The sequence below is a fragment of the Pristis pectinata genome, chromosome 3 (assembly GCF_009764475.1).
Source record: "Pristis pectinata isolate sPriPec2 chromosome 3, sPriPec2.1.pri, whole genome shotgun sequence".
Lineage (NCBI taxonomy): Eukaryota > Metazoa > Chordata > Chondrichthyes > Rhinopristiformes > Pristidae > Pristis > Pristis pectinata.
Window position 1 is genome coordinate 2,197,148 of NC_067407.1, and position 24,963 is coordinate 2,222,110.

Here is a 24,963-nt window from a genome sequence, read left to right on the forward strand (position 1 = left end):
GGGAACGTCTATTTTGGAGAGAACTCTGGAGAAACATTGACAAGGTTTTGCAAATTATTCACAGGACAGAAACAGTCCCCACTGCTCCCTGCTCCACACCTGACCTTCCCCACACCCCTCCTCAACCCCTCATACAACATCCACCTATTCCTCTCCCTCGGCACTCAAGCCCACTGTGGCTCACCACAACTGTTCCCCTGTAAGTCCCACATTCCTTCTGCTCTCTGGGAGATGAGGATTGTCCTCAATTACTGATCAGAGATTACACAGGACAGTACAGCAACAGGTCATTCGGCCCACCGTGACTCTGCTGACAATGATGGAAAATTAAAGTAAACATATCTGCCTACACACGATCTCTATCCCTCCATTCCTGCATATTCATGTGTCTGTCTAAATGCCTCTTAAATTCTGCTATTTTATCCACTGCCATCACTTGTTCCAAGCACCCACCACTCTCTGGGCAAGGCAACTGTTTTGCACATCACCCGCGGCCCCCCCCCCCCCCCAAACCTTAAAGTTATGCCCTGTGGTATTTGACATTTCTACCCTGGTGAAAAGATTCTGACTGTCTACCCTATCTATGCCTCTGATAATTTTTTAAACTTCTATCGGGTCTCCCCTCAGCCTTTGCTGCACCAGAGAAAACAGTTCAAATTTTTCCAAACTCTCCTTATAGCTAATACTCTCTATTCCAGGCAGCATCCTGGTAAACCTCTTCTGCACCCTCTCCAAAGCCTCCACACCCTTCCTGTAATGAGGCAACCAGAAGTGCACACAATACTCCAAGTGCAGCCTAACTAACGTTTTATACAGCTGCAACATGACCTCCCAACTTTTATACTCAGTGGCCTGACTGACGAAGGCAAACCTGCCGTATGCTGCCTTCACCACCCTGTCTACTGTGTTATTACTTTCAGACACTATCTGACATTGATGCCCCGAGTCAATGACCTTATCTGTGCCAAGCTTAATAAACCCCTTCATGATTTTAACAACTCCTTGGTCTTAAATAAAACACAAAATGCTGGAAACACTCAGCAGGTCAGACAGTGTCTGTGGAGAGCTCCTCACCCCTCAGCCTTCTCTCTACTGGTATTGGTTTATTATTGTCACTTGTCCCAAGGTACAGTGGAAAAACTTGCCTTGCATACTGATCGTACAGATCAATTCATTACACAGTGCACTGAGGTAGTTCAGGGTAAAACAATGCAGAATAAAGTGTCACAGCTACAGAAAGTGCAGTGCAGGCAGACAAGGTCGGCAGCAAAGACCTCTGGCCTGTCCACTATTTCGTCCTTCTGTTCTGATCCCACCCTGGGGTGGCACAATGTTGCAGCACTTAGTGACGCTGCCTCCCAGCTCCAGAGACTCTGGTTCGATCCTGACTTCCAGTCAAGTTAAAGTTGAGTTTATTGTCATCTGCACATTTATGCACAGGTGCACTGAAAAACTTACTTGCATCAGCATCACAGGCACAGAGCATCAGATAAGCAGCATTCACAAGAAAACCATAAATTAAACATAAATTATACACAATCTTTACAAGAAAAAACACAATTAGAACAAAAAGAAAAAAAAAAGTCCATTTTAGTGCAAATGATCAAAGTGGTCACAGTGTTGCTAAACTGTAGTGATTAGGGTTTTGCAGGTTGGTTCAAGAACCGAATGGTTGAAGGGAAGTAGCTGTTCCTGAACCTGGTGGTGTGGGACTTCAGGCTTCTGTACCTCCTGCCCGATGGGAGCTGTGAGAAGATGGCACGGCCCGGATGGTGGGGATCTTTGATGATGGATGTTGCCTTCTTGAGGCAGCGCCTCCTGTAGATACTCCTGATGGTGGGGAGGGATGTGCCCGTGATGTACTGAGCAGAGTCCACTACTCTCTGCAGCTTCTTACATTCCTGTGAATGTGAATTACTGTACCAGACCATGATGCAATCAGTTGGGATAATTTCAACAGCACATCTGTAGAAGTGCTGTCTGTGTGGAGTTTGCACGTTCTCCCTGTGACCGTGTGTGTTTCCCCCAGGTGCTCCGGTTTCCTCCCACATCCCAAAGACGTGCAGGTTAATCGGCTGCTGTAAATTGCCCCCAGTGTGTGGGTGAGGGGTAGAATCTGGGGGGAGTTGCTGGGAATGTGGGGAGAATGAAATGGGCTCAGTGTAGGATTGGTGTAAATGGGTGTGTGATGGATGGTCTGCACAGTGAACTGAAAGGCCTGTGCTGTGCTGTGTGACTGAATCATTTCACGGCTTTGTTATGTGCCTGTATCTCTTTTACAAAGTGTGACCTAACGCGTTCATGATCGAATGAAAAATAAAAATGGAAAATGTTGGAAACAATCAGCAGGTGAGGCCACACCTTTTGAGTGAGAAACAGAGTTTCCGAAAAATTCCCCGAAAAGTTAATTCAGTTTCTCTCTCCGCAGATGCTGTCTGACCTGCTGAGTGTTTCCAGTATTTTCTGTTGTTGTTTCAGCATTTTTGAACTTTAATTCACAATCGAATTAAAGTTCACTGCGTTTAATGCAATATAACCCCAGCACTGCAACACAATTTGATCCTGAAATAGTGGGAACAGCGACCTGGTGGACAGGGCTGGGACTGAGGAGCAGTGATGTGGAGGATCTGTGGGTCAAGCAGGGCTCTGGAGTGGGTCAGTTCCACAGGGCGTGGGAGGAACGAGCCTCTGTCGGCTTAGAAAGTAGAAACCCTAGCTGAGGCAGCTGAACACAACCAGGCAGCGAGGACTTGACGAACAGTGTTCCACCTGAAACCTTAACTCCCATTCGCTTTCCTTGGTGCTGCTTGACTGGCTGAGTGTTTAGAGCATTGTCTGTTCCAGTGTGGAGCGTATACATGAGCTTATTAACTGTAACGTATCCTTTTATGAGACTGTAGTAATGTTTGTTATAATGTTCATAAAGTTTGCAGCAAAGGGCACACCAGGTGATGTGACTATGATATTAACATAGACAGCATCAGCAAAGTAACTCTGTGGTGGAGTGTCATTCTGGTCAGTACTGGCAATGTCACCCTGTGGTAGAGGGACGCCATGCTTAGTGCTGGCAATGTCACCCTGTGGTAGAGAGACGCCATGTTTAGTGCTGGCAATGTCACCCTGTGGTAGAGGGACGCTATGCTTAGTGCTGGCAATGTTACTTTATAGTGGAGGACACCATGCAGGGTGAGGTCGATGGCTGTCATGCTTAGTGGACGGGAATGAACCAGATTCTAAACTGTTGACTGATTAGGTGAAACTGCACTGACCTGAATAGGTCCTAAACAAGATAAGAGCCCATGGAATTACAGGAGGGTTACGAGCATGGATAGAGCATTGGCTGATTGGCAGGAAACAGAGAGTGGGAATAAAGGGATCCCATTCTGGTTGGCTGCCGGTTACCAGTGGTGTTCCGCAGGGGTCTGTGTTGGGGCCCCTTCTTTTTACATTGTATATCAACGAATTTGGATTATGGAATAAATGGCTTTGTGGCTAAGTTTGCCAATGATACAAAGATAGTTGGAGGGGCGGGTAGTGTTGAGGAAATGGAGAGTCTGCAGAGAGACTTGGATAGACTAGGAGAATGGGCAAAGAAGTGGCAAATGAAATACAATGTTGGGAAGTGTCTGGTCGTGCACTTTGGTAGAAGCAATAAACGGGCAGACGATTATTTAAATGGGGAGAAAATTCAAAATTCAGAGATGCAAAGGGACTTGAGAGTCCTCGTGCAGGATACCCTAAAAGTTAACCTTCAGGTCGAGTCGGTGGTGAAGAAGGGCCTGTATTGTGCTGTATTGTACTAAGGCGAATGCAATGTTGGCATTCATTTCTAGAGGAATAGAATAGAAGAGCAGGGATGTGATGTTGAGGCTCCATAAGGCATTGGTAAGGCCTCACTTGGAGTACTGTGAGCAGTTTTGGGATGTGCTGATGTTGGAGAGGGTTCAGAGAAGATTCACTGGAATGATTCCAGGAATGAGAGGGTTAACATATGAGAAACATTTGACGGCTCTTGGGCTGTACTCCTTGGAGTTCAGAAGAATGAGGGGGGACCTCATAGAAACATTCCAAATGTTAAAAGGCCTGGACAGAGTCGATGTGGCAAAGCTGTTTCCCATGGTCAGGGAGTCTAGTACAAGAGGGCACAACTTCAGGATTGAAGGGCGCCCGTTCAGAGCCGAGATGCGGAGAAATTTCTTTAGCCAGAGAGCGGTGAATCTGTGGAATTTGTTGCCACGGGCGGCTGTGGAGGAAAAGTCATTGGGTGTATTTAAGGCAGAGATTGATAGGTATCTGAGTAGCCAGGGCATCAAGGGTTCTGGTGAGAAGGTGGGGGAGTGGGGCTAAATGGCAGAATGGATCAGCTCATGATAGAATGGCGGAGCAGACTCGATGGGCCGAATGGCCGACTTCTGCCCTTTGTCTCATGGTCTTATGCCTATTACACTGAAAACCTGTATCATAGAGTCATACAGCACGGAAACAGGCCCTTCGGCCCAACTCGTCCATTCCGACTGTGTTGCCCAGTGAGCTGGTCCCATCTGCCCGCGTTTGGCCCATAGCTGTCTAAACCTCTCCTATCCATGGACTTAGCTTGATGGCTTTTAAACGTTGCTGATGTGCCCGCCTCAACCACTGTTTTTGGCATCTCATTCCAAATACGCACCACCCTCTGTGAGCAGAAGCTGCCCCTTATGTCCCTTTTAAATCTCTCGTCTCTGATCTTAAACCTCTGCCCTCCTGTTTTTAGCACCCCCTCCCTGGGGAAAAGACTGTGTGCTTTCACCCTGTCTACGCCCCTCATGATCTTATACACCTCTATCAGGTCACCCCTCAATCTCCTACGTTCCAGGGAATAAAGTCCTGGTCCATGCAACGTCTCCTTGTAACTCAGGCCCCCAAGTCCAGGCAACATCCTGGTAAATCTTTTCTGTACTCTTTCTAGTTTAATAACATCTTCCCTATAACAGGGCGACCAAAACTGGACACAATACTCCAAGTACGGCCTCACCGACGTCTTGTACAACTGCAGCATAACGTCCCGACTCCTGTACTCAGTGCCCTGACCGATGAAGGCCAGCGTGCCGAACGCCTTCTTCACCGCCCTGTCTCCCTGTGTCTCTGCCTTCAGCGAACTATCCACTTACACTCCTAGGTCCCTAAACTAAAGTCCTCCAATCCAGGGAGTGTGGAGATCTGGGAGGGTTGCGGAGCTGGGGGAAGAACCTTGAAAGCGAGGTGGTGAGGTTTGATATTATTGCGGTGCAGGATGTAAAGTCAAGGCCAAATGTCAGTGGCCCCATCTGCTCGTCCCTCTGTAACCAGGAGCCACAATAGCTAATTACTCTACTTCCTGCTCGCAAACCAGCACAGGCTCGGGAGCCAGATGATTGGTAAATGGCAGGGAGATTCTTTGCAAACGTCGACATTTACAGATCAGAGGGAAAACAAATGGTGTGACCGGACTCTGGAGTTCCGGAAAAATCTACAGGGCGCAACGTTTAATTAGTGCAGCTTTTGAAAGGTCTCTTTGAAGGAATGCCTCATAATGAGATTGCACACAGGGTCTGGTTCACTGACAGTTGTAACTGAGCTAATGGGTCCAGCCACCTATTTAAGAGGAACACAACACGTGGGTGTACGTGATTTAGTTTCTTTTTCCCCCTGTAACCCTTTCATGGCTGCAGGACAAATTCTAAAATGGTTCACAAGTGGGTAAAGGGTGCCACTGTAGAGTTACTGCCTCACAGCTCCAGAAACCCGGGTTCAGTCCCGACCTCCAGCGCTGTCTGCGTGGAGTTTGCATGTTCTCCCTGTATTGCGTGGGTTTCCCCCGGGTGCTCCAGTTTCCTCCCATATCTCAACGACGTGCGGGTCCGTGGGTTAATTGGCCGCTGTAAATTGTCCCCAGTGTGTGGGTGAGGGGTAGAATCTGGGGGGAGTTGCTGGGAATGTGGGAAGAGAACAGGTTACAGGGATATAGTAGGAGAATGGGATGGATGGGATTCTCTGAAAATGAACATACATCTGATGGGCTGAATTACACCCTACGATGTATGAGAAGAGTTACCTCCTTATACACCAGGCAGCAGAAGTCTGTAACCCTCTTCCACAGGAGCCTTGGAGACTGAGAGCTAACTGCAAATTCAAAACTGAGCTTCTCAGATTTTCTTCAATCTAACTACAGCCTGACCAACTTTTACTTATAGAACACATAACAGTACAGCACAGGAACAGGCCCTTCAGCCCACAATGTCTGTGCCAAGCATGATGCCAAATTAAATGAATCCCTTCTGCCTGCACATGATCCATCTCCCTCCATTCCCTGCATATTCATGTGTCTATCTAAGAGCCTCTTAAACACCTCTGTTGTATCAGCCTCCACCACCACCCCTGGCAGCCCGTTCTAGGCATCCACCACTCTCTGTGTAATAAAAACCTGCCCGGCAAATCTCCTATAAACTTTCCCCCTCTCACCTTAAAGCTGTGCCCTCTAGTATTTGACATTTCTACCCTGGGAAAGAGACTCTGGCTGTCTACTCTATGCCTCTCATAATTTTATAAACTTCTATCAGGTCTCCCCTCAACCTCTGACACCCCAGAGAAAACAACCCAAGTCTCTCCAACCTCTCCTTAGAGCTAATACTCTCTAATCCAGACAGCATCCTGGTGAACCTCTTCTGCACCTTCACCAAAACCTCCACACCCTTCCTGTAATGGGGCGACCCAAACTGTACACTGTACTCCAAATGCGGCCTAAGCAAAGTTTTATACAGCTGCTGTATGACTCTGTGACTCCATAACATTACTTCCTGCCCCTTATACTCTATGCCCCTTGTGAGGAAGACAAGCATGCCATAGGCCTTCTTTACCAACCTATCTACTTGTGTTGCCATCTTCAGGAGGTGTGGACATGGACCCCAAGTTCCCGCTGTACATTTATTAACCCTGTCTGGAACAGGTTACACTGCACGTTTTGAAGTGTGAACTTATATACTTCACAAGTGACAAACCAGATTAAAAATCCAAACCACAATCTATGGCCTTTACCATACAACCCTGGAAATTTATAGTAGAGCAATAGGAGGTCCATCATGTCTGTTCTGTCCAAAAGAACAGACCATCTCCCACCTCTTGGTCTGCGCATTGCTACAGGCTACAGTCCTTTAAGTATCCATCCAGGTACAAGTGTGGTGAGGGTTGCTGCCCACACCAGCTTCCCGGTCACTGAGTCCCAGACCCCAACACTGTTGAACAGAATAATCTATTCCCTCCCAAGTCCTTGTACCAATTAACTTAAACCAGCACTGACAACAAGCAAAGCTTTAATGAATGAGGTAATCCATGGAGAACTGGTTATCTGGAGCTGATCTCAAAGATCTGCCGTAAATGTGGAGATTTAGACGATAATGATGTCCATTCTGGGAGTTCACAGAAAAGCAATGCAGTCCAGATTGGAAACTGCAATTTGTGCTTCTATGGAAAACCTTTCTGGGTCAAAGAGTCTAAAGGAATTTCAATTGAATTGTTTTGTTTAACTTTTTGACTTCAAAAGCACTGGAGGGGGAAATCAGATCTGACTGGAGACTGTTCCAAAAGTGATTCCCACATCGTGCTGACTCGGGACACATTCGTACTGAGCACGGAGCCCAGTCAACGGCAAGTGAGAATTACTGAAGCAGAGAGGTGTCCCAGCGATTCCTTCGGGCTCAGCCCTGTGTTACTGGCTCAACGCTGGAAACAAGGTTGTGGATGAGAAGAGACAGGAGTGTTCTTGTGGTGTCTTTCCTGATGGAATGTCCCAAAGCAGTGTAAGGGTGTAAAGTACCTTGGAAATGTAGTCACTGTTGTGTTGCCGGAATCGCCACAGTCAGTAGTGCACAGCAAGATCCCACCAATGCAATGATGACCCAGATAATCTCTTTCGCAGTGACATTGTTTGTTGGCAAGGCCACAGGGGTGAATCTCAGGACCGGGATCTGGGATCCTGTGAGAGAGCTCTCTGAAGTCTCGTTCTGCTGTGTAGTGGAACTTGCTTGTAAGCTTCTGCCTATGAGTTCACCCCGTATTATGAAAGAAAGGAGAGGTTGGACAAACTTCTGTTGTTTTCTCTGGAGCAGCGGAGGCTGAGGGGAGATCAGATGGAAGTTTATAAGATTATGAGAGGCACAGATAGAGCAGACAGCTGGTATCTTTTACCCAGGGCCAAAGTGTCTAATAAAATGAGGGCATGCATTTGAAGTGAGAAGGTGTAAATTCAAAGGAGATGTGTGGGGCAAGTTTTTTTACACAGAGAGTGGTGGGTGCCTGGAACGTGCTGCCAGGGGTGGGGTTAGATGTGATAGAGTTGTTCAAGAGGCTCTTTACAGGCACATGGATGTGCAGAGAATGGAGGGATACGGACATGTGCAGGCAGAAGGGATTAGTTTAGTCAGGCATTTAATTATTAGTTTATTAGTTCAGCCCAACACGGTGGGCCGAAGGGCCTGTTCCTGTGCTGTACTTTTCTAGGTTTATGTTCTAGGTCCTGGCTGAGCTGGCTGCTCCCTTCCGTTCTGCCGCCAATAAAGTTGCCGATGTCGTACAATGGTAATGAGTGAACAATGATATCTGCACGGTGTCTTGTCAGCGAGTCCCTCCGGATGGGGGATGACTTGTTCCCACCCTGGTTCTGTGGTGACTCCTGAGGCTGACGTGAGACGTGGAGATTCTTCCACTGCTGGGGACAGGTGGGTGATGTGTGAAGTGGCCCACACCTTCTGCCGCATCTGTGTGCTTCCGATTAACAGACACGGGATTGGAATTGGAATTGATCTATTACTGGGTAGGCACAGTAGCGGTTAGCGTAACACTATTACAGCGCCAGCGACCCAGGTTCAATTCCGGCTGCTGTCTGTAAGGAGTTTGTATGTTCTCCCCGTGTCTGTGTGGTTTCCTCCGGGTGCTCCGGTTTCCTCCCACATTCCAAAGACGTACAGGTTAGGAAGTTGTGGGCGTGCTATGTTGGCGCCGGAAGTGTGGCAACACTGCGCAAAAGATGTGTTTCACTGTGTGTTTCAATGTACATGTGACTAATAAAGAAATCTTATCTTGTCACATGCACCCAGGTACAGTGAAAAACTTGTCTTGCATACCATTCGTACAGATCAATTCATTACACAGTGCATTGAGGTAGTACAATTCTTAATTGATCCCCAATGCTCTTTCTCCACTGTGGGCAGTCCTGGGCCAGAGACTCCGAGGAGTCAGTGAGGATGTTGCATGTTTTAAGGGAGGTTTTGAGAAAATCCTTGAACATTTACTGCTGTGCAGCTAGTGCTCTTGTCCATGGTCAGAGCTCGGAGCAGAGCACCTGTTTCAGCAGCCTGGTGTCAGGCATGTGGTGGACCATCTCCTTCGATGTGCCAGCCTTCAGCTGACTGAGGAAAGGCAGTGTTTGAAGGTTGGGACCGGATCCCTGGCAGAAACACTCCTGGTCCAGCAGGCAGTGGTGACCCAGCCTCCTGTCCACTGCCGGACTCGCACTAACAGCAGCGTCAACCTTGGCACTGCAGAGGTATCACCAGTGCCGACCGACCCCGCAGAGTCACAGAAAACAGCACGGAACCAGGCCCTTCAGCCCACTGAATCTGTGCTGACCATCAAGCACCCATTTATTCTCCCCAGAGTCTACCCCTCACCCACACACTGGGGGCAATTTACAGTGGCCAATTAACCCACCGACCTGCACGTCTCTGGGATGTGGGAGGAAACCGGAGCACCCAGGGGAAACCCACGTGGTCACAGGGAGAACGTGCAAACTCCACACAGACAGCGCCAGAGGTCGGGATCGAACCTGGGTCTCTGGAGCTGTGAGGCAGCACCATTGTGTCACCTTTAAATCCTCCACATCCACTGGCAGGATAAGTGAACCGACATCAATGTCCTGATGCAGGGTCTCGACCTGAAACATTGACAATTCCGTTCCCCTACGCAGACGCTGCTCGATCCGCTGAGTTCCTCCAGCAGATTGTGTGTTGCTCCAGATTCCAGCGTCTGGAGTGTCCCGTGACTTCATCAGTGTCCTCCCTGAGCAACATCCACAGCTCTGAGGCACTAATTACCTCCACTGTAATTAAACTGAGGCTGCAGGGGGCAGGAAGCGATGGGATTACTGCTCCTCACAGGTGTGGGATGGGGTGTCAGGTGCAATTAGCAGCGAAGTCCTGAGTGAGTGGGATTTCACTGCGAGAGGTTGCGTCCAGCGATCCTTAAAGCCGGTGCTGTGAATGTAGTCTCGCCCCCAGGACATGGCTGGTGTAGTCATCAAGAATGAGGCCTCGTATTCCTCAGGGCTGCCGGAGTCCAGCTCCTGCACAGTCACACAGTCCGAGAGCGAGACTAATGACGCACGGCGGATAAGGGAACTTTACCTGTGGCATTAAATTACAGCAGAACTTGGAATAAATTAAAAAAGAACAGGACTTAAGGGACTGAGTTATAGGGAGAGGTTCAATAGGCCGGGCCTTTACTCCGTGGAGACCGAGGGATGATCTCACAGAGGTGTATAAAGTCATGAGGGGCACTGATAGGGTTTTCTTTCCAGGGTTGGGGAACTGGAAACTAGAGGACATAGGTTTAAGGTTTGAGATGAAAGCTTTAATAAGAACCTGAGGGGCAACTTTTTTACCCAGCGGGCGGTAGATATATGGACCCAGCTGCCAGAGGAAGTGGGTGAGGCAGGTACATCAGGTACATTGAAGAAATATGTGGACAGGTATGTGGATGACAAGGGTTTAGAGGGACATGGGCCAAGTGCTGGGAAATGGAATGAGTTTGAGTACACATCTTGGTCAGCATGGACAGAGATGGGCTGAAGGGCCTTTCTCCATGCTATACAACTTTATACGACTCTATAATGTTGATATGAAGTACAGAGAGGGGTGTGGCACAGTGGCCCAGCTGGTAAAGCCACTGCTACTCAGCTTTAACGTCCCGGGTTCGATCCCGACCTCCAGCGCTGTCCGTGTGGAGTTTGCACGTTCTCCCAGGGTTTCCCCCGGGTGCTCCGGTTTCCTCCCACGTTCCAAACATGTGGTGGGTTAATTGGCCGCTGTAAATTGCCCCCAGTGTGTGGGTGAGGGGTAGAATGTGGGGGGAGTTGATGGGAACGTGGGGATTAATCAATGATTAATGACCTGGAGGAGGGAATGAGAAGTAAGGTTTCCAGGCTTGTTGAAGATATGAAAATAGGTGGTGGGGCACGTTCTCATGAGGACATTGTGATTCTGCAAAGGGGCATAGATATTGATTTATTATTGTCACGTGTACCGAGATACAGTGAAAAGATAAGATTTAAGATTAAAGATTTCTTTATTAGTCACGTGTACATCGAAACACACAGTGAAATGCATCTTTTGCGTAGAGTGCTCTGGGGGCAGCCCGCAAGTGTCGCCACGCTTCCGGTGCCAACATAGCATGTCCACAACTTCCTAACCCATACATCTTTGGAAGGTGGGAGGAAACCGGAGCACCCGGAGGAAACCCACGCAGACACGGGGAGAACGTACAAGCTTCTTACAGACAGCAGCCGGAATTGAACCCGGGTCGCTGGTGCTGTAATAGCGTTACGCTAACCACTACACCGTGCCATCCAGACAGATAATTCCGTACATAAGTACATCAAGGTAGTAAAAAGGAAAACAGAATGTAGAATATAGTGTTACAGTTACAGAGAAAGTGTAGTGCAGGCAGACAAATAAGGTGCAAAGGCCACGACGAGGTAGATTGGGAGATCAAGAGTTCGTCTTTTAGTGTATGAGAGGTCCGTTCAATAGTCTTATAACAGTGCGATGGTACATGTTCTCAAGCTTTTGTATCTTCTGCCCGATGGGAGGGTGGAGAAGAGAGAATGTCTGGGCTGGGAGGGGTCCTTGAGTACATTGGCTGCTTTCCCAAGGCAGCGGGAAATATAGACAGAGTTAGTGGACGGGAGGCTGGTTTCCGTGATGCGCTGAGCTGTGTCCACAGCTCTCTGCAATTTCTTGCGGTCACAGGCAGAGCAGTTGCCATACCAAGCCATGATGCATCCAGATTGGATGCTTTCTGTGGTAGGTAGATTGATTTGAAGAAAATCTGGCAAATGGAGTTTAATGTGGGAAAGTGTGAGGTCATGCACGTCGGTAAGAGGAATCAAAAGGCAGATTATTATTCAAATGGAGAGAGACTGCAAATGAGCAACATTCAGAAGGATCCAGGTGTTCTAGTGCATGAATCACAAAATGTTAGAATCAGAATCAGGTTTATTATCACTGACATATGTCGTGAACTTTGTTGTTTTGTGGCAGCAGTACAGTGCAAGACATATAGTAACTTTTATGTCTTTTATAGTCACTTTTAAGTTACCAATAAATAGATAAATAAATAGTGCAAAGGCAGAATAATGAGGCAGTGTCCATGGGTTCATAGACCGTTCATGGCGGAGAGGAAGAAACTGTCCCTGAATCGTTGAGTGTGCGTCTTCAGGCTCCTGTACCTCCTCCCTGATGGTAGTAATGTGAAGAGGGCGTGTCCCCGATGGTGAGCGTCCTCAATGATGGATGCCGCCTTCTTGAGACACCCCATCCTGAAGATGTCCTCGATGGTGGGGAGTGTTGTGCCCGTGATGGAGCTGGTTGAGTCTACAACCCTCTGCACATTGGAGCCGCCATACCAGGCAGTGATGCAACCAGTCAGAACACTCTCCACCGTACATCTGGAGAAATTTGTAAGAGTCTTTGGTGAAATACCAAATCTCCTCAAACTCGTAATGAAGTAGAGCTGCTGGCGTGCCTTCTTCATGATTGCATCAGTGTGTTGGGCCCAGGATAGATCCTCTGAGATGTTGACGCCCAGGAACTTGAAGCTGCTCACCCTTTCCACTGCTGACCCCTCAATGAGGACTGGTGTGTGTTCTCCCGACTTCCCCTTCCTGAAGTCCACAATCATTTCCAAGGTCTTGCTGACGTTGAGTGTGAGGTTGTTGTTGCGACACCACTCAACCAGCCAATCTCTCTCACTCCTGTACGCCTCCTCATCACCGTCTGAGATTCTGCCAACAATAATGGTGTCATCGGTGAATTTATAGATGGTGTTTGAGCTGTGCCCAGCCACACAGTCATGAGTGTAGAGAGAGTAGAGCAGTGGGCTAAGCACGCATCCTTGAGGCTCACCTGTGTTGATTGTCAGTGAGGAGGAGGTGTTACTACCGATCCGCACTGACTGTGGTCTCCCGATAAGGAAGTCAAGGATCCGGTTGCAGAGGGAGGTACAGAGGCCCAGGTTTTGAAGCTTGTTGATTAGTACTGAGGGGATGATGGTGTTGAACGCCGAGCTGTAATCAGTAAACAGCAGCCTGCTGTTGTTTAGATGGCAGGTCCAACAAGTAGTTAAGAAGGCGAACAGACAGAACGTTGAACAGTACAGCACAGAAACAGGCCCTTCGGCCAACCCTGTCTGTGCCGACCATGATGCCAATATATGGTTGCACATGGTCTGTATCCCTCCTTTCCCTGCCTGTTCATGTGCCTGTCTGAATGCTTCCTAAATGTTGCTGTTGTATCTGTCTCCACCCCCTCCCCTGGCAGCCGTTCCAGGCACCCACCACTCTCACCTTAAACCTATGCCCTCTAGTATTTGACATTTCCACCCTGGGAAAAAGACCCTGATAGTCTACCCTATCTACGCCCCTCATAATTTTGTAAACTTCTTTCAGGTCTCCCCTCAGCCTCTGACACCCCAGCGAAAACAACCCAAGTGTGTCCAACCTCTCCTTCTAGCTCATACCCTCTAATCCAGGCAGCATCCTGTTGAACCTCTTCTGCACCCTCTCCAAAGCCTCCACATCCTTCCTGTAACGGGGTGACCAGAACTGCACACAATTCTCCAAGTGAGGCCTGACCAAAGTTTTATAAGCTGCAACATTTCTCTAGAATTTACTGATAGTTTCAGCGCTTCCACTCCCCATGGCCAGGATATGAAGAAGGTGGAGTCCCAATCAGAGCAAATTTAGGAGGAACCCTGAGTGTAGTTCAGGCTGAGGTAAGTATGTGTGACCTTAGTGGTTTAGTGTTTCTCTGCTAATAAAACAGCTGTTCTGGCGTGTGTTCAGTCCGTCCTGTAATCAATGTGACTTGTGTGTCCAGTTTTGATGGATTATGGAGCAATTGGAACGATTGCAAAAACATCTGATTTGGGGGCCTTCCTGGGGGCCACACAGACGGAGCTGGGAGCAGTGATCATCAACACAGGCAAACCAGCTGGGAACTGCATGCAATGTCTTGCCACTCTCTATCGAGTGATCACAGCCTTGAAACTCCTTCACACGGACAGCTGTAGTTATCAGAACTGGAAGCAGATTCAATGGGCTTCTTTAACAAAGTTGTAGAGTCATACAGCACAGAACAGGCCCTTCAGCCCAACTTACACATGCTGACCAAGATGCCCATCTAAGCTAGTCCCGTTTGCCCATGTTTGGCCCATATCCCTCTAAACCTTTCCTATCCATGTACCGGTCCAAATCAATATTAAATGCTGTTATTGTGCCTGCCTCAAGCACTTCCTCTGGCAGCTCGTTCCACATACCCACCACCCTCTGTGTCAAGAAGTTGCCCCTCAGGTCCCTTTTAAATCTATCCCCTCTCATCTTAAACCTGTGCCCTCTCTAGTTTTTAATTCCCTTTCCCTGGGAAAAAGACTGTGTGCACTCAACTCTGTGAGAATTGAAAAGGAGAAAACAGGTTTAGGGAACCTTGGTTATCGAGGGATATTGAAGCCCTGGGAAAGAAAAAGGTGACGTATATTAGGTACAGTATATGCAGTTAGGATCAAGTGAGGCGCTTGAGGATCATAAGAAATACAAGAGAACACTTAAGAGAGAAAACAGGAGGGCAAAACCAGGACAGGAGGTTGCTCTGACAGACAGGGTGAAAGAGAATCCCAAGGGTATATTAAGAGCAAAAGGGTAGCAAGGGACAAAATTGGTCCTCTTGAAGATCAGCGTGGTCATCTATGCATGAAGCCGAAAGAGGTGGGGGAGATCTTAAATGAATTTTTTGCATCTGTGTTTACTCTGGAGACAGAGATAGACTGAGGCAAGAGTAGTGAGGTCATGGAACGTATCCAGATTATGGAAGAGGAGGTGCTGGCTGTCTTGAGACGAATGAAGGTGGATAAATCCCAGGGCCTGTGGGAGGCTAGTGCAGAAATTGCAGGGGCCTGGCAGAGATATTTAAAATGTCCTTAGCCACGGGTGTGGTGCCAGAGGACTGGAGGATAGCTAATGTTGTTCCATTCAAGAACAGCTCCAAAAATAAGCTGGGAATTTATAGGCCAGTGAGCCTGACGTCAGTCGTGGGCAAATTATTGGGAGGTTTTCTAAGGGACAGGATATATAAGTATTTGGATAGACAGGGCCTGATTAGGGATAGTCAACATGGCTTTGTGCATGGCAGGTCATGTTTAACCAATCTTATAGAGTTTTTCGAGGTTACCAGGGAGGTTGATGAGGGAAAGGTGGTGGACGTTGTCTATGTGGACTTTAGCAAGGCCTTTGACAAAGTCCTGCATGGGAGGCTGGTCCAGAAGGTTAAGTCACTTGGCATTCAGGATGAAGCAGTCGATTGGATTCAACACTGGCTTAGCGGGAGAAGCCAGAGAGTGGTAGTAGATGGTTGTCTCACTGACTGGAGGCCTGTGACTAGTGGTGTGTCGCAGGGATCGGTGTTGAGTCCGTTGTTGTTTATCATTTATATTAATGATTTAGATGATAATGTGGCAAGTTTGCAGATGACACCGAGACTGGGGGTGTAGTGGACTGTGAGGAAGGCTATCAAAGCCTGCAGCGTGATCTGGACCAGCTGGGAAAAGGGGCTGAAAAATGGCCGATGGAATTTAATGCAGACACGTGTGAGGTGATGCACTTTGGGAGGACAAACCAGGGTAAGACTCACACAGTGAATGGTAGGGCTCTGAGGTGTGCGGTAGAACAGAGGGACCTGGGAATACAGATCCATAATTCCTTGAAAGTGATGTCACAGGTAGATAGGGTCATAAAGAGAGCATTTGGCACTTTGGCCTTCATAAATCAGGGCACTGAGTACAGGAGTTGGGATGTTATGTTCAAGTTGTACAAGAAGGAGAGGCCAAATTTAGAGTATTGTGTGCAGTTCTGGTCACCTACCTACAGGAAAGAGATCAATAAGCTTGAAAGAGTGCAGAGAAAATTTACACGGATGTTGCCAGGACTTGAGGACCTGAGTTACAGGGAAAGGTTGAATAGGTTAGGACTTTATTCCCTGGAGCGCAGGAGAATGAGGGGAGATCTTATAGAGGTATACAAAATTATGAGGGGTATAGATAGAGTGAATGCATGCAGGCTTTTCCCCTCAGGTTGGGTGAGACCAGAACTAGAGGACATAGGTTTAGGGTGAAAGGTGAAATATTTAAGGGGAATCTGAGGGGGAACTTCTTCACTCAGAGGGTGGTGCGAGTGTGGAACGAGCTGCCAGCGGAAGTGGTGGATGTGGGTTCAATTGTGACATTTAAGAGAGGTTTGGGTAGGTCCATGGATGGGAGGGGTTGGAGGGATATGGTCCGGGTGCAGGTAGATGGGACTAGGCAGAAGATCAGGCCAGCCTGGACTAGATGGGCTGAAGGGCCTGTTTCTGTGCTCTATGACTCTTATAAATCGTTGGTTAGACCACTCGGAGAACTGTGTGCAGTTCTGGTCACCACACAGCAGGAAGGACATGATTGCGCTGGAGAGGGTGCAGAGGAGATTCACCAGGATTCTTGGATCGGAGGACTTTAGTTATGGTGAGACATCGGACAGGCTGGGCTTGTTTTCTCTGGTGCGAAGGGGGCTGAGGGTGACCTGATAGACGGATAGAAGATTTTGAGGGGAATAGATAGGGAAGATAGTAAAGAATCTTTTTTCCATGGTGGGGACGTCTAAAACAACAGGGCACAGGCATGAGGTGAGAGGGAGGAGGTTTCGAGGGGATCTGGGAGAGGGGGGGGTTCTTCTTCCACACAGACGGTGGAGGTAGGTGTTCTCTCAACATTTACAAAGCATCTGGACAAGTGCATGAATCACCAAGGCAGAGGAGACCACAGACCAAGTGCTGGGAAATAGCATTAATATTAAGTGTGATGGTCAGCAGAGACATGATGGGCCGAAGTCCGTGTTTCTGTGCTGTATGACTCTGACACTGTAACTGCTATCATCAACTAAACAAGCGTGTTTCTCTCTAGGAAACCCCTCCTCTTCCTGGTCACAGTATGCATGGCTCTTGGAATTATACCAGTCCGCTCACAAGGTAAGATCTTCCACTCATCTGTGGCATCTCTGTATCGTGAATGGACAGTCAGTGAACAATGTGGTGATACTGAACATCTTCTGTCATTTTTCATGTTGTTTCAAAGCCTTTGAACTATTTATGATTCCATTGTTTTGGCTATTCAGAAATTCTCCGCTTTTGGTTCAGTTAAACTCTCACCATCACAGGACGGGTTTTGAACATTACACTGGAAGAATAAAACAATGCAGATGTTGGAAATCTGAAATAAAAACAGAAAATGTTCATCAGGTCAGGCAGTTTCTGTGGAAAGAGACACTGACCACTTCTCCTTCCACAGATGCCACCTGACCCGCTGGGTACTTCCTTCAGCTTCTGTTCGTGTTGAACCAGTACTATTTGTGATTATACTGATGGTGTTGGCTGCAATGTCTTGTGAACAGTTGGGAGTACACTCTTTTCAGACTTATAACTGAAACCCTTCATCTATGGTACTTTTCCAACTAAATTGGTAAAACATTGGTAAACTGGTTTATTGTTGTCAGAAGCACTGAGGTACAGCGAAAAACATTGTTTTGCATGCCATCCATACAGATCATTTCATCACATCAGTACATTGAGGTAGTACAAGGGAAAACAATAACAGAATGCAGAATAAAGTGTTCCAGTTACAGAGAAAGTGCAGTGCAGGCAGACAATAGGGTGCAAGGCCATAACGAGGTAGATTGTGAGGTCAAGAGTCTTTATCGTTCTAGGGGACCATTCAATAGTCTTATAACAGCCGGATAGAGCTGTCCTTGAGCCTGGTGGTACGTACTTTCAGGCTTTTGTATCTTCTGCCCTATGGGAGAGGGGAGAAGAGAGATTGTCCAGGGTGGGTGTGGTTTTTGATTATGTCGGCTACTTTACCGAGGCAGCGGGAAGTGTAGACAGAGTCCACGGAGGGGAGGCTGGTTTCTGTGATGTGCTGAGCTGTGTCCACAACTCTCTGCAGTTTCTTGTGGTCCTGGGCAGAGCAGTTGCCGTACCAAGCCATGATGCATCTGGATAAGGTGTTTTCTATGGTGCTCCTGGAAAAATTGGAGAGGATTGACTGAGACATGCTGAATTTCTTTACCCTCCAGAGGAAGCAGAGGTGCTGATGAGCTTTCTTGGCCATGGCGTCTACGTGGTTGGACCAGGACAGGCTGTTGTTCTATATGTTCACTCCTAGGAGCTTGAACCTCTCAACCCTCTTGACGTCAGCACTGTTGATGTGAACAGGAGCGTGTTCACTGCCCTGCTTCCTGAAGTCAATGAGCAGCTCTTTTGTCTGCTGACATTGAAGGAGAGGTTGTTGTCATGACACCATGTCACTAGGCTCTCTATCTCCTTCCTGTACACTGACTCAACTTCTCTGTCCTTTCTGCAAGACTGTTACATAGTATGGGGGGTTTGACTGAGGTCAACATATGGCAACAGCAACTTTTTGGACATCCTAAAGCACTTTATGAGGGCAATTGAAGTATTTTCCAAGTTTTGCTTGTTTTCGTGACATAGGGAGCATTGCAGCCAAGATTCCACAAGCTGCAATGGAATAATGACCACATGCACTGATATTTAGAAATGCTGATTAATAAATAATGGACAGGAAACCAGGGACTGTCCTCTCTGCTCTCTGTCAAGATCTGGACAGTGAAGAAGGTTGTCTAAGGGTACAACAGGATCTGGATCAACTGGGAGAGAGGGCCAGGGAATGGTTGATGGAGCTCAGCTTGGACAAGTGTCAGGTTGTCATTTTGGGAGGTTGAACCAGCCCAGGACATACACAGTGAAGGACAGGGCCCTGATGAGTGAACAGAAAGACCGAGAGGTACAGGTACATAGTTCCCTGAAAGTGGCGACACAGGTAGACAGGGTGGTGAAGACGGCGTATGGTATGTTTGCCTTCATTGAGGACAGGAGTTGGGATGTCATGTTACAGTTGTTCAAATCAACGTCAGGTTTATTACCACTGACTTAAGTGACGTGAAATTTGTTGTTTTTTGGCAGCCGTACAGTACAAAGGCATAAAATTACTTTAAATTACAAAAATAAATAGTTTGAAAAAAGGAATAACGAGGTAGTGTTCATGGGTCCATGGACCGTTCAGAAATCTGATGGTGGAGGGGAAGAAGCTGTTCCTAAAATGTTGAGTGTGGGCCTTCAGGCTCCTGTACCTCTTCCCTGACAAGAAGAGAGCATGTCCCGGCTGGTGAGGGTCCTTAGTGATGGATGCCACCTTCTTGAGGCACCGCCTCTTGAAGATATCCTCGATGGCAAGGAGTGTTGTGTCCGTGGTGGAGCTGGCTGAGTCTACAACCCTCTGCAGCCTCTTGCTATCCTGCGCATTGGAGCCTCCATACCAGGCAGTGATGCAACCAGTCAGAATGCTCCGCACCGTACATCTGTAGAAATTTGTAAGAGTCTTTGGTGACAGACCAAATCTCCTCAAACACTTAACGATGTAGAGCCTCTGGCGTGCCTTCTTCATGATTGCATCAACGTGTTGGGCCCAGGACAGATCCTCTGAGATGTTGGTGCCCAGGAACTTGAAGCTGCTCACCCTTTCCTCCGCTGACCCCTCAATGAGGACTGGTGTGTGTTCTCCCGACTTCCCCTTCCTGAAGTCCACAATCAATTCCTTGGTCTTGCTGACGTTGAGTGTGAGGTTGTTGTTGTGACACCACTCAACCAGCCAATCTATCTCACTCCTGTACGCCTCCTCATCGCCATCTGAGATTCTACCAACAACAGTGGTGTCATCAGTGAATTTATAGATGGTTTTTAAGCTGTGCTTAGCCACACAGTCATGAGTGTAGAGAGAGTAGAGCAGTGGGCCAAGCACGCATCCTTGAGGTGCATCTGTGTTGATTGTCAGCGAGGAGGAGATGTTACTACTGATCCGCACTGACTGTGGTCTCCCAATAAGGAAGTCGAGGATCCAGTTGCAGAGGCCCAGGCTTTGAAGCTTGTTGATTAGTACTGAGGGGATGATGGTGTTGAACACTGAGCTGTAATCAGTAAACAGCAGCCCGACGTATGTTTTGCTGTTGTCTAGTTACTCCAAAGCTGAGTGGAGAGGCAGTAAAGATTGTGTCCGCTGTAGACCTGTGGTGGCGGTTAGTATTGTGTGTATTTCTGTTCACTGTACTCTAGGAAAGATGTGATTAAGTTCGAGAAGGTTCAGAAAAATTTCACCAGGATGTTACCGGGACCGGAGGGCTTGAGTCTTAGGGAGAGGCTGGATATGCTGGGACTGTTTACCCTGGAGGCTGAGGGGTGACCTTATAGAGGTTTATAAAATCATGAGGGGCACAGATAGGGTGAATAGTCATAGTCTTTTTCCCAGGGTGGGGGGAGTCTAAACCTGGAGGGCAGAGGTTTAAAGTGAGAGGGGAGAGATTTAAAGAGGACCTGAGGGGCAAGTTTTTCACGCACCGGGTGCTGGGTATATGGAACGAGCTGCCAGAGGACGTGGTAGGGGGTACAGTTACAATGTTTAAAAGGTATTTGGATAGATGAATGGATAGGAATGGTTTAGAGGGATATGGGACAAACGCGGGAAAATGGGGCGAGCATATCAAGGCACCTCATTTGGTGTAGGTGGGTTTGCTGAAGGGCATGTTCTTGTGCTGCATAACTGTGTGAAATGCTGTGAATCCCTCCCGTGGGAGCACAGTTTAATGTCATACCCAAAGTATCTCTGACAGAACAGCACTCCCTCGGTACTGGAGTGTGAGCTCCACATCCTCATTGTTCTCTGCATTGTTCAAACCCACACAGGGAGGGGAATCTGTGGGATTCTCTGCCCCAGAGGGTGTGGAGACTGGATCACTGGGGGGTTTAAAGAGGAGGGAGGTAAATGTTTGAAAGATCAGGGAACTGAGGGCAATGGGGAAGTGACACAAAGGGGAGGTGAGGCCTGGGGCAGATCAGCCATATTGAATATGGTATAGTCTAGAGGGGCTGAGTGGTCTACTCCTGCTCCTACTTTCTTATTTTCTGAAGAGGTTTTTCTCCAGAATTCCTGATTAGTTTCCTTGGTGACTACCTTCTATCTAGTTCTGGAATTATCTCCCCATTGCTCTATAAAATACCTTCAATATCCAGCCCTCGGCCTTCTCTCTGGGGAGAAGTACCCCAGGCTGTTCAAGTTGACTTTAGTGGAGGTAATCTGATATTTGCAACACCCATATGAGTGAACATTGATTGCAGGAGACAGGTTAGGGACCAACACTGCCCTCAGTATCCCTGTTGCTGAATGTGGAAATTGGAGTGACAGTGGGACTTTCAGCACCACCACCGTGCCTCTTGCTGCTGACATTGCTGTGTCCCCGATCTGTTCCCAGTTGGCCCTAACCAAACCCGCCCACCACTCAACTCTGTATCTGAGCCTTAATGCCCTTTCAGTCAACGATGAGGTCTCTCAGATGCCCGCATCCTGGGCAGGACAACTGCCACATCTCTCTCAACGTTATCTTACCCTCACCTGCCTGTTGCTTAAACACCCCTCAAGGGCCAACAATTTATCTATAGAGTCACGGGGGTCATACAGCACAAAATGTGAACCTCGCACTTATTCTTCCCGAAATGTAACCCCTTGCACTTTCAGATTTTATTTCAGATTTCGATTTGTCTGCAGGATTTTTTTCTCTTCAGGCCCAGAATGGAGATCCTGTGTGACCTGCTGTTGCTGGAGAACAAAGGATCATTTGATTTGTGCAGCCTGCTTCTCAGCTGATTGTCTTGGTCCAAGTTTCAACTGAAATGTTGAAATGCTTATCTATTAACTTCAACTAACAGCAGATCAGATTCCGACAAATTGTTTCACTTCCAGCTGGGATGTGGGGAATCAGCCAAGATTTGGAAATACACCAGGCTCAGCTTATGTTTGGTTGTATCAGGAATCAGCCTCCCCTCTTGTTGAAATGTTCATGGATAAAGTAACAAGGCAGAACTGAAGTTGCTTGAATTGGCAGGTCTAATGTCCACACCCAACCCTTCGCTTTCAGTTTTGGTAGTTTGGTTTATTATTGTCACACGTACCGAGGTACAGTGAGGATCTTGTCTTGTGTACCGATTGTACAGATCAATTCATTTCAACAGTGCAGTGAGGTAGTACAGGGTAAAACTATAACAGAATGCAGAATAAAGTGTTACAGTTACAGAGAAAGTGCAGTGCAGGCAGACAATAAGGTGCAAGGCCACAATGAGGTAGATTGTGAGGTCAAGGGTCCATCTTATCACACTAGGGAACCATTCTATAGTCTTATAACGGTGGGATAGAAGCTGTCCTTGAGCCTGGTGGTACGTGCTTTCAGGCTTTTGTATCTTCTGCCCGATGGGAGGGGAGAGAAGAGAGAATGTCCAGGGTGGGTGGGGTCTTTGATTATGTTGCCTGCTTTACTGAAGCAGCGAGAAGTGACTAACTCCTTCAAAATATTTTTTTTGACATCTCACAGCGTCATACAACCCAGAACAGGCCCTTCTGCCCACCGAATCATTGGACTAGCTCACTGAGGCAACTTGATTGGCACGGACGAGTTGGGCTGAAGGGCCTGTTTCCATGCTGTATCGCTCTATGACTGTATGTGTCCATGCTGGCCAACCCATTTACACTGATCCCATTTCATTCCCGTCAACTGCCCCCAGATTCTACCCCTCACCCACACACTGGGAGCAATCTACAGCGGCCAATTCACCCACTGACCCGCACGTTGTTGGGATGTGGGAGGAAACCGGAGCACTTGGGAGGAAACGGGTGCACAGGGAAAACATGCAAACTCCACACAGACAGCGCCGGAGTTCGGGATCGAACCCGGGTCTCTGGAGCTGTGAGGCAGTGCCTGCGGGAAAGCAGCCAACATAACTAAAGACCCCTCCTACCCTGGACATTCTCTCTTATCCCCCTTCCCATCAGGCAGAAGATACAAAAGCCTGAAAACATGAGCCACTAAACTTAAGGACACCTTCTATCCCGCTGTTATAAGACTATTGAATGGACACCTTGTATGATAAAGATGAACAGTCGACGTTTCTGGTTGAGACCCTTCATCCAGACCATTTCCCTCCACAGATGCTGCCTGACCCGCTGAGTTTCTCCAGGAGATCACGTGTTGCTCCATATTACAGCATCTTGCAGTCTCTTGTGTCTTTAATGTTTTTATAAAGGTGGAGCATAACCTCCCTGCTCCTGTATTTGATGCCCTGACTAATGGAAGGCCAGAATCTCATGCACCTTCTTAACTACGTGATAGACCTAAACTGTCACCTTCGACATCTTTGGATTTGCACACCAAGGTCACTCTGTTCCTCAGTACTCCCAAGAACCTAAATCATCTTCCAGCTCACTCTCTCCCAGCTCCTCATAATGTTAAACCTTAGCATTGAATCTTCCCACAGTCTCCCCTCCTTCCAATAAACACCTTGACCTATCCACTCTTCCCTTGCCTTAGCTTTTAATGACTCATAAGAGGCCATTTGGCCCATTGGCTCCATGCCAGCTCCCAATGGAGCAATCCCTTACAACTCTGATAATCTGGCACAGTGGTGGACTGTTAGGGGGTACTCTGGTTAACACCCAAACATAGTTTTGTTTCCTTATTTTTACCTGTTACACAGGAGAATAATAAATTTCTCAGTGAACCAGTGAGTTTAAAAGTAGTAGGAAATTTGAGAGGACTAGAAAATAAAAGCAAGGATGTAGTGCTGAGGCTTTATAAGGCATTGGTCAGACCACATTTGGAAATATTGTGAGCAGTTTTGGGCCCCGTATCTCAGGAAGGATGCATGGATCCTGGAGAGGGTCCAGAGGTTCACAAGAATGATCCCAGGAGTGAAGAGCTTTAACGTATGAGCAGCGTTTGATGTATCTGAGCCTGTACTCGATGGAGTTCAGAAGGATGAGGGGGGATCTCATTGAAACCTCCTGGATATTGAAAGGCCTGGATAGAGTGGATGTGGAGAGGATGTTTCCATCAGTGGGAGAGTCCAGGATTCGAGGGCACAGCCTCAAAATAGAAGGATGTCCCTTTGAACTGAGACGAGGAGGAATTTCTTTAGCTAGAGGGTGGTGAATCTGGGGAATTCATTGCCACAGATGGCTGTGGAGGCCGTCATTGGGGGTATGTAAGGCAGAGATTGATAGGTTCGTGATTGGTAAGGGGGGTTAAGGGTTATGGGGAGAAAGTGGGAGAATGGGGTTGAGAAAATATCAGCCATGATCGAATGGTGGAGCAGACTCGATGGGCTGAATGGTCCAATTCCGCTCCTATATCTTATGGTTTTATGGAAATATACAAACACTCCAGTCCCGCACTCCGGATCCAGCTCCGGTCCCGCCCTCTGGATCCGCCTCCGGTCCCGCCCTCCGTTAACGTTTCAGGTCTAGGACCCCGTCAGAAGGTGCAGAGGGGGTGGAGTGATGGGAGGAACAAGGGGAATGTCTGTGATAGGATCAGTTGAAACAGCTTAATAGTTATCAGCACAGAAATCCGCTTGGTCTGTGTGATGAGTTATTAATGGTAACGTGATGGGACCTGCCGGGCAGACTTAATTTATATAAGTAGGATAAGAAAAAATGAGCCAACGTGATATAATAACAGGAAATGGAAAATACTGGAAACAC

General features: G+C 47.8%; 1 protein-coding gene across 4 annotated transcripts in view; it reads left to right on the forward strand.

Moving 5' to 3' along the window:
- LOC127568859 (collagen alpha-1(XXIV) chain) overlaps positions 1-24,963 on the forward strand; it is a 274,610-nt gene that overhangs the window by 10,710 nt on the left and 238,937 nt on the right. For all 4 annotated transcript variants that reach the window (XR_007956090.1, XM_052013085.1, XM_052013087.1 and 1 more), the window contains exon 2: positions 17,272-17,336. Coding sequence is in view for 3 of the 4 variants with exons in the window: in XM_052013085.1 (XP_051869045.1) it covers positions 17,272-17,336 (65 nt within the window). In the remaining variant the exon portion in view is untranslated. The remainder of the gene's footprint in view (positions 1-17,271; positions 17,337-24,963) is intronic.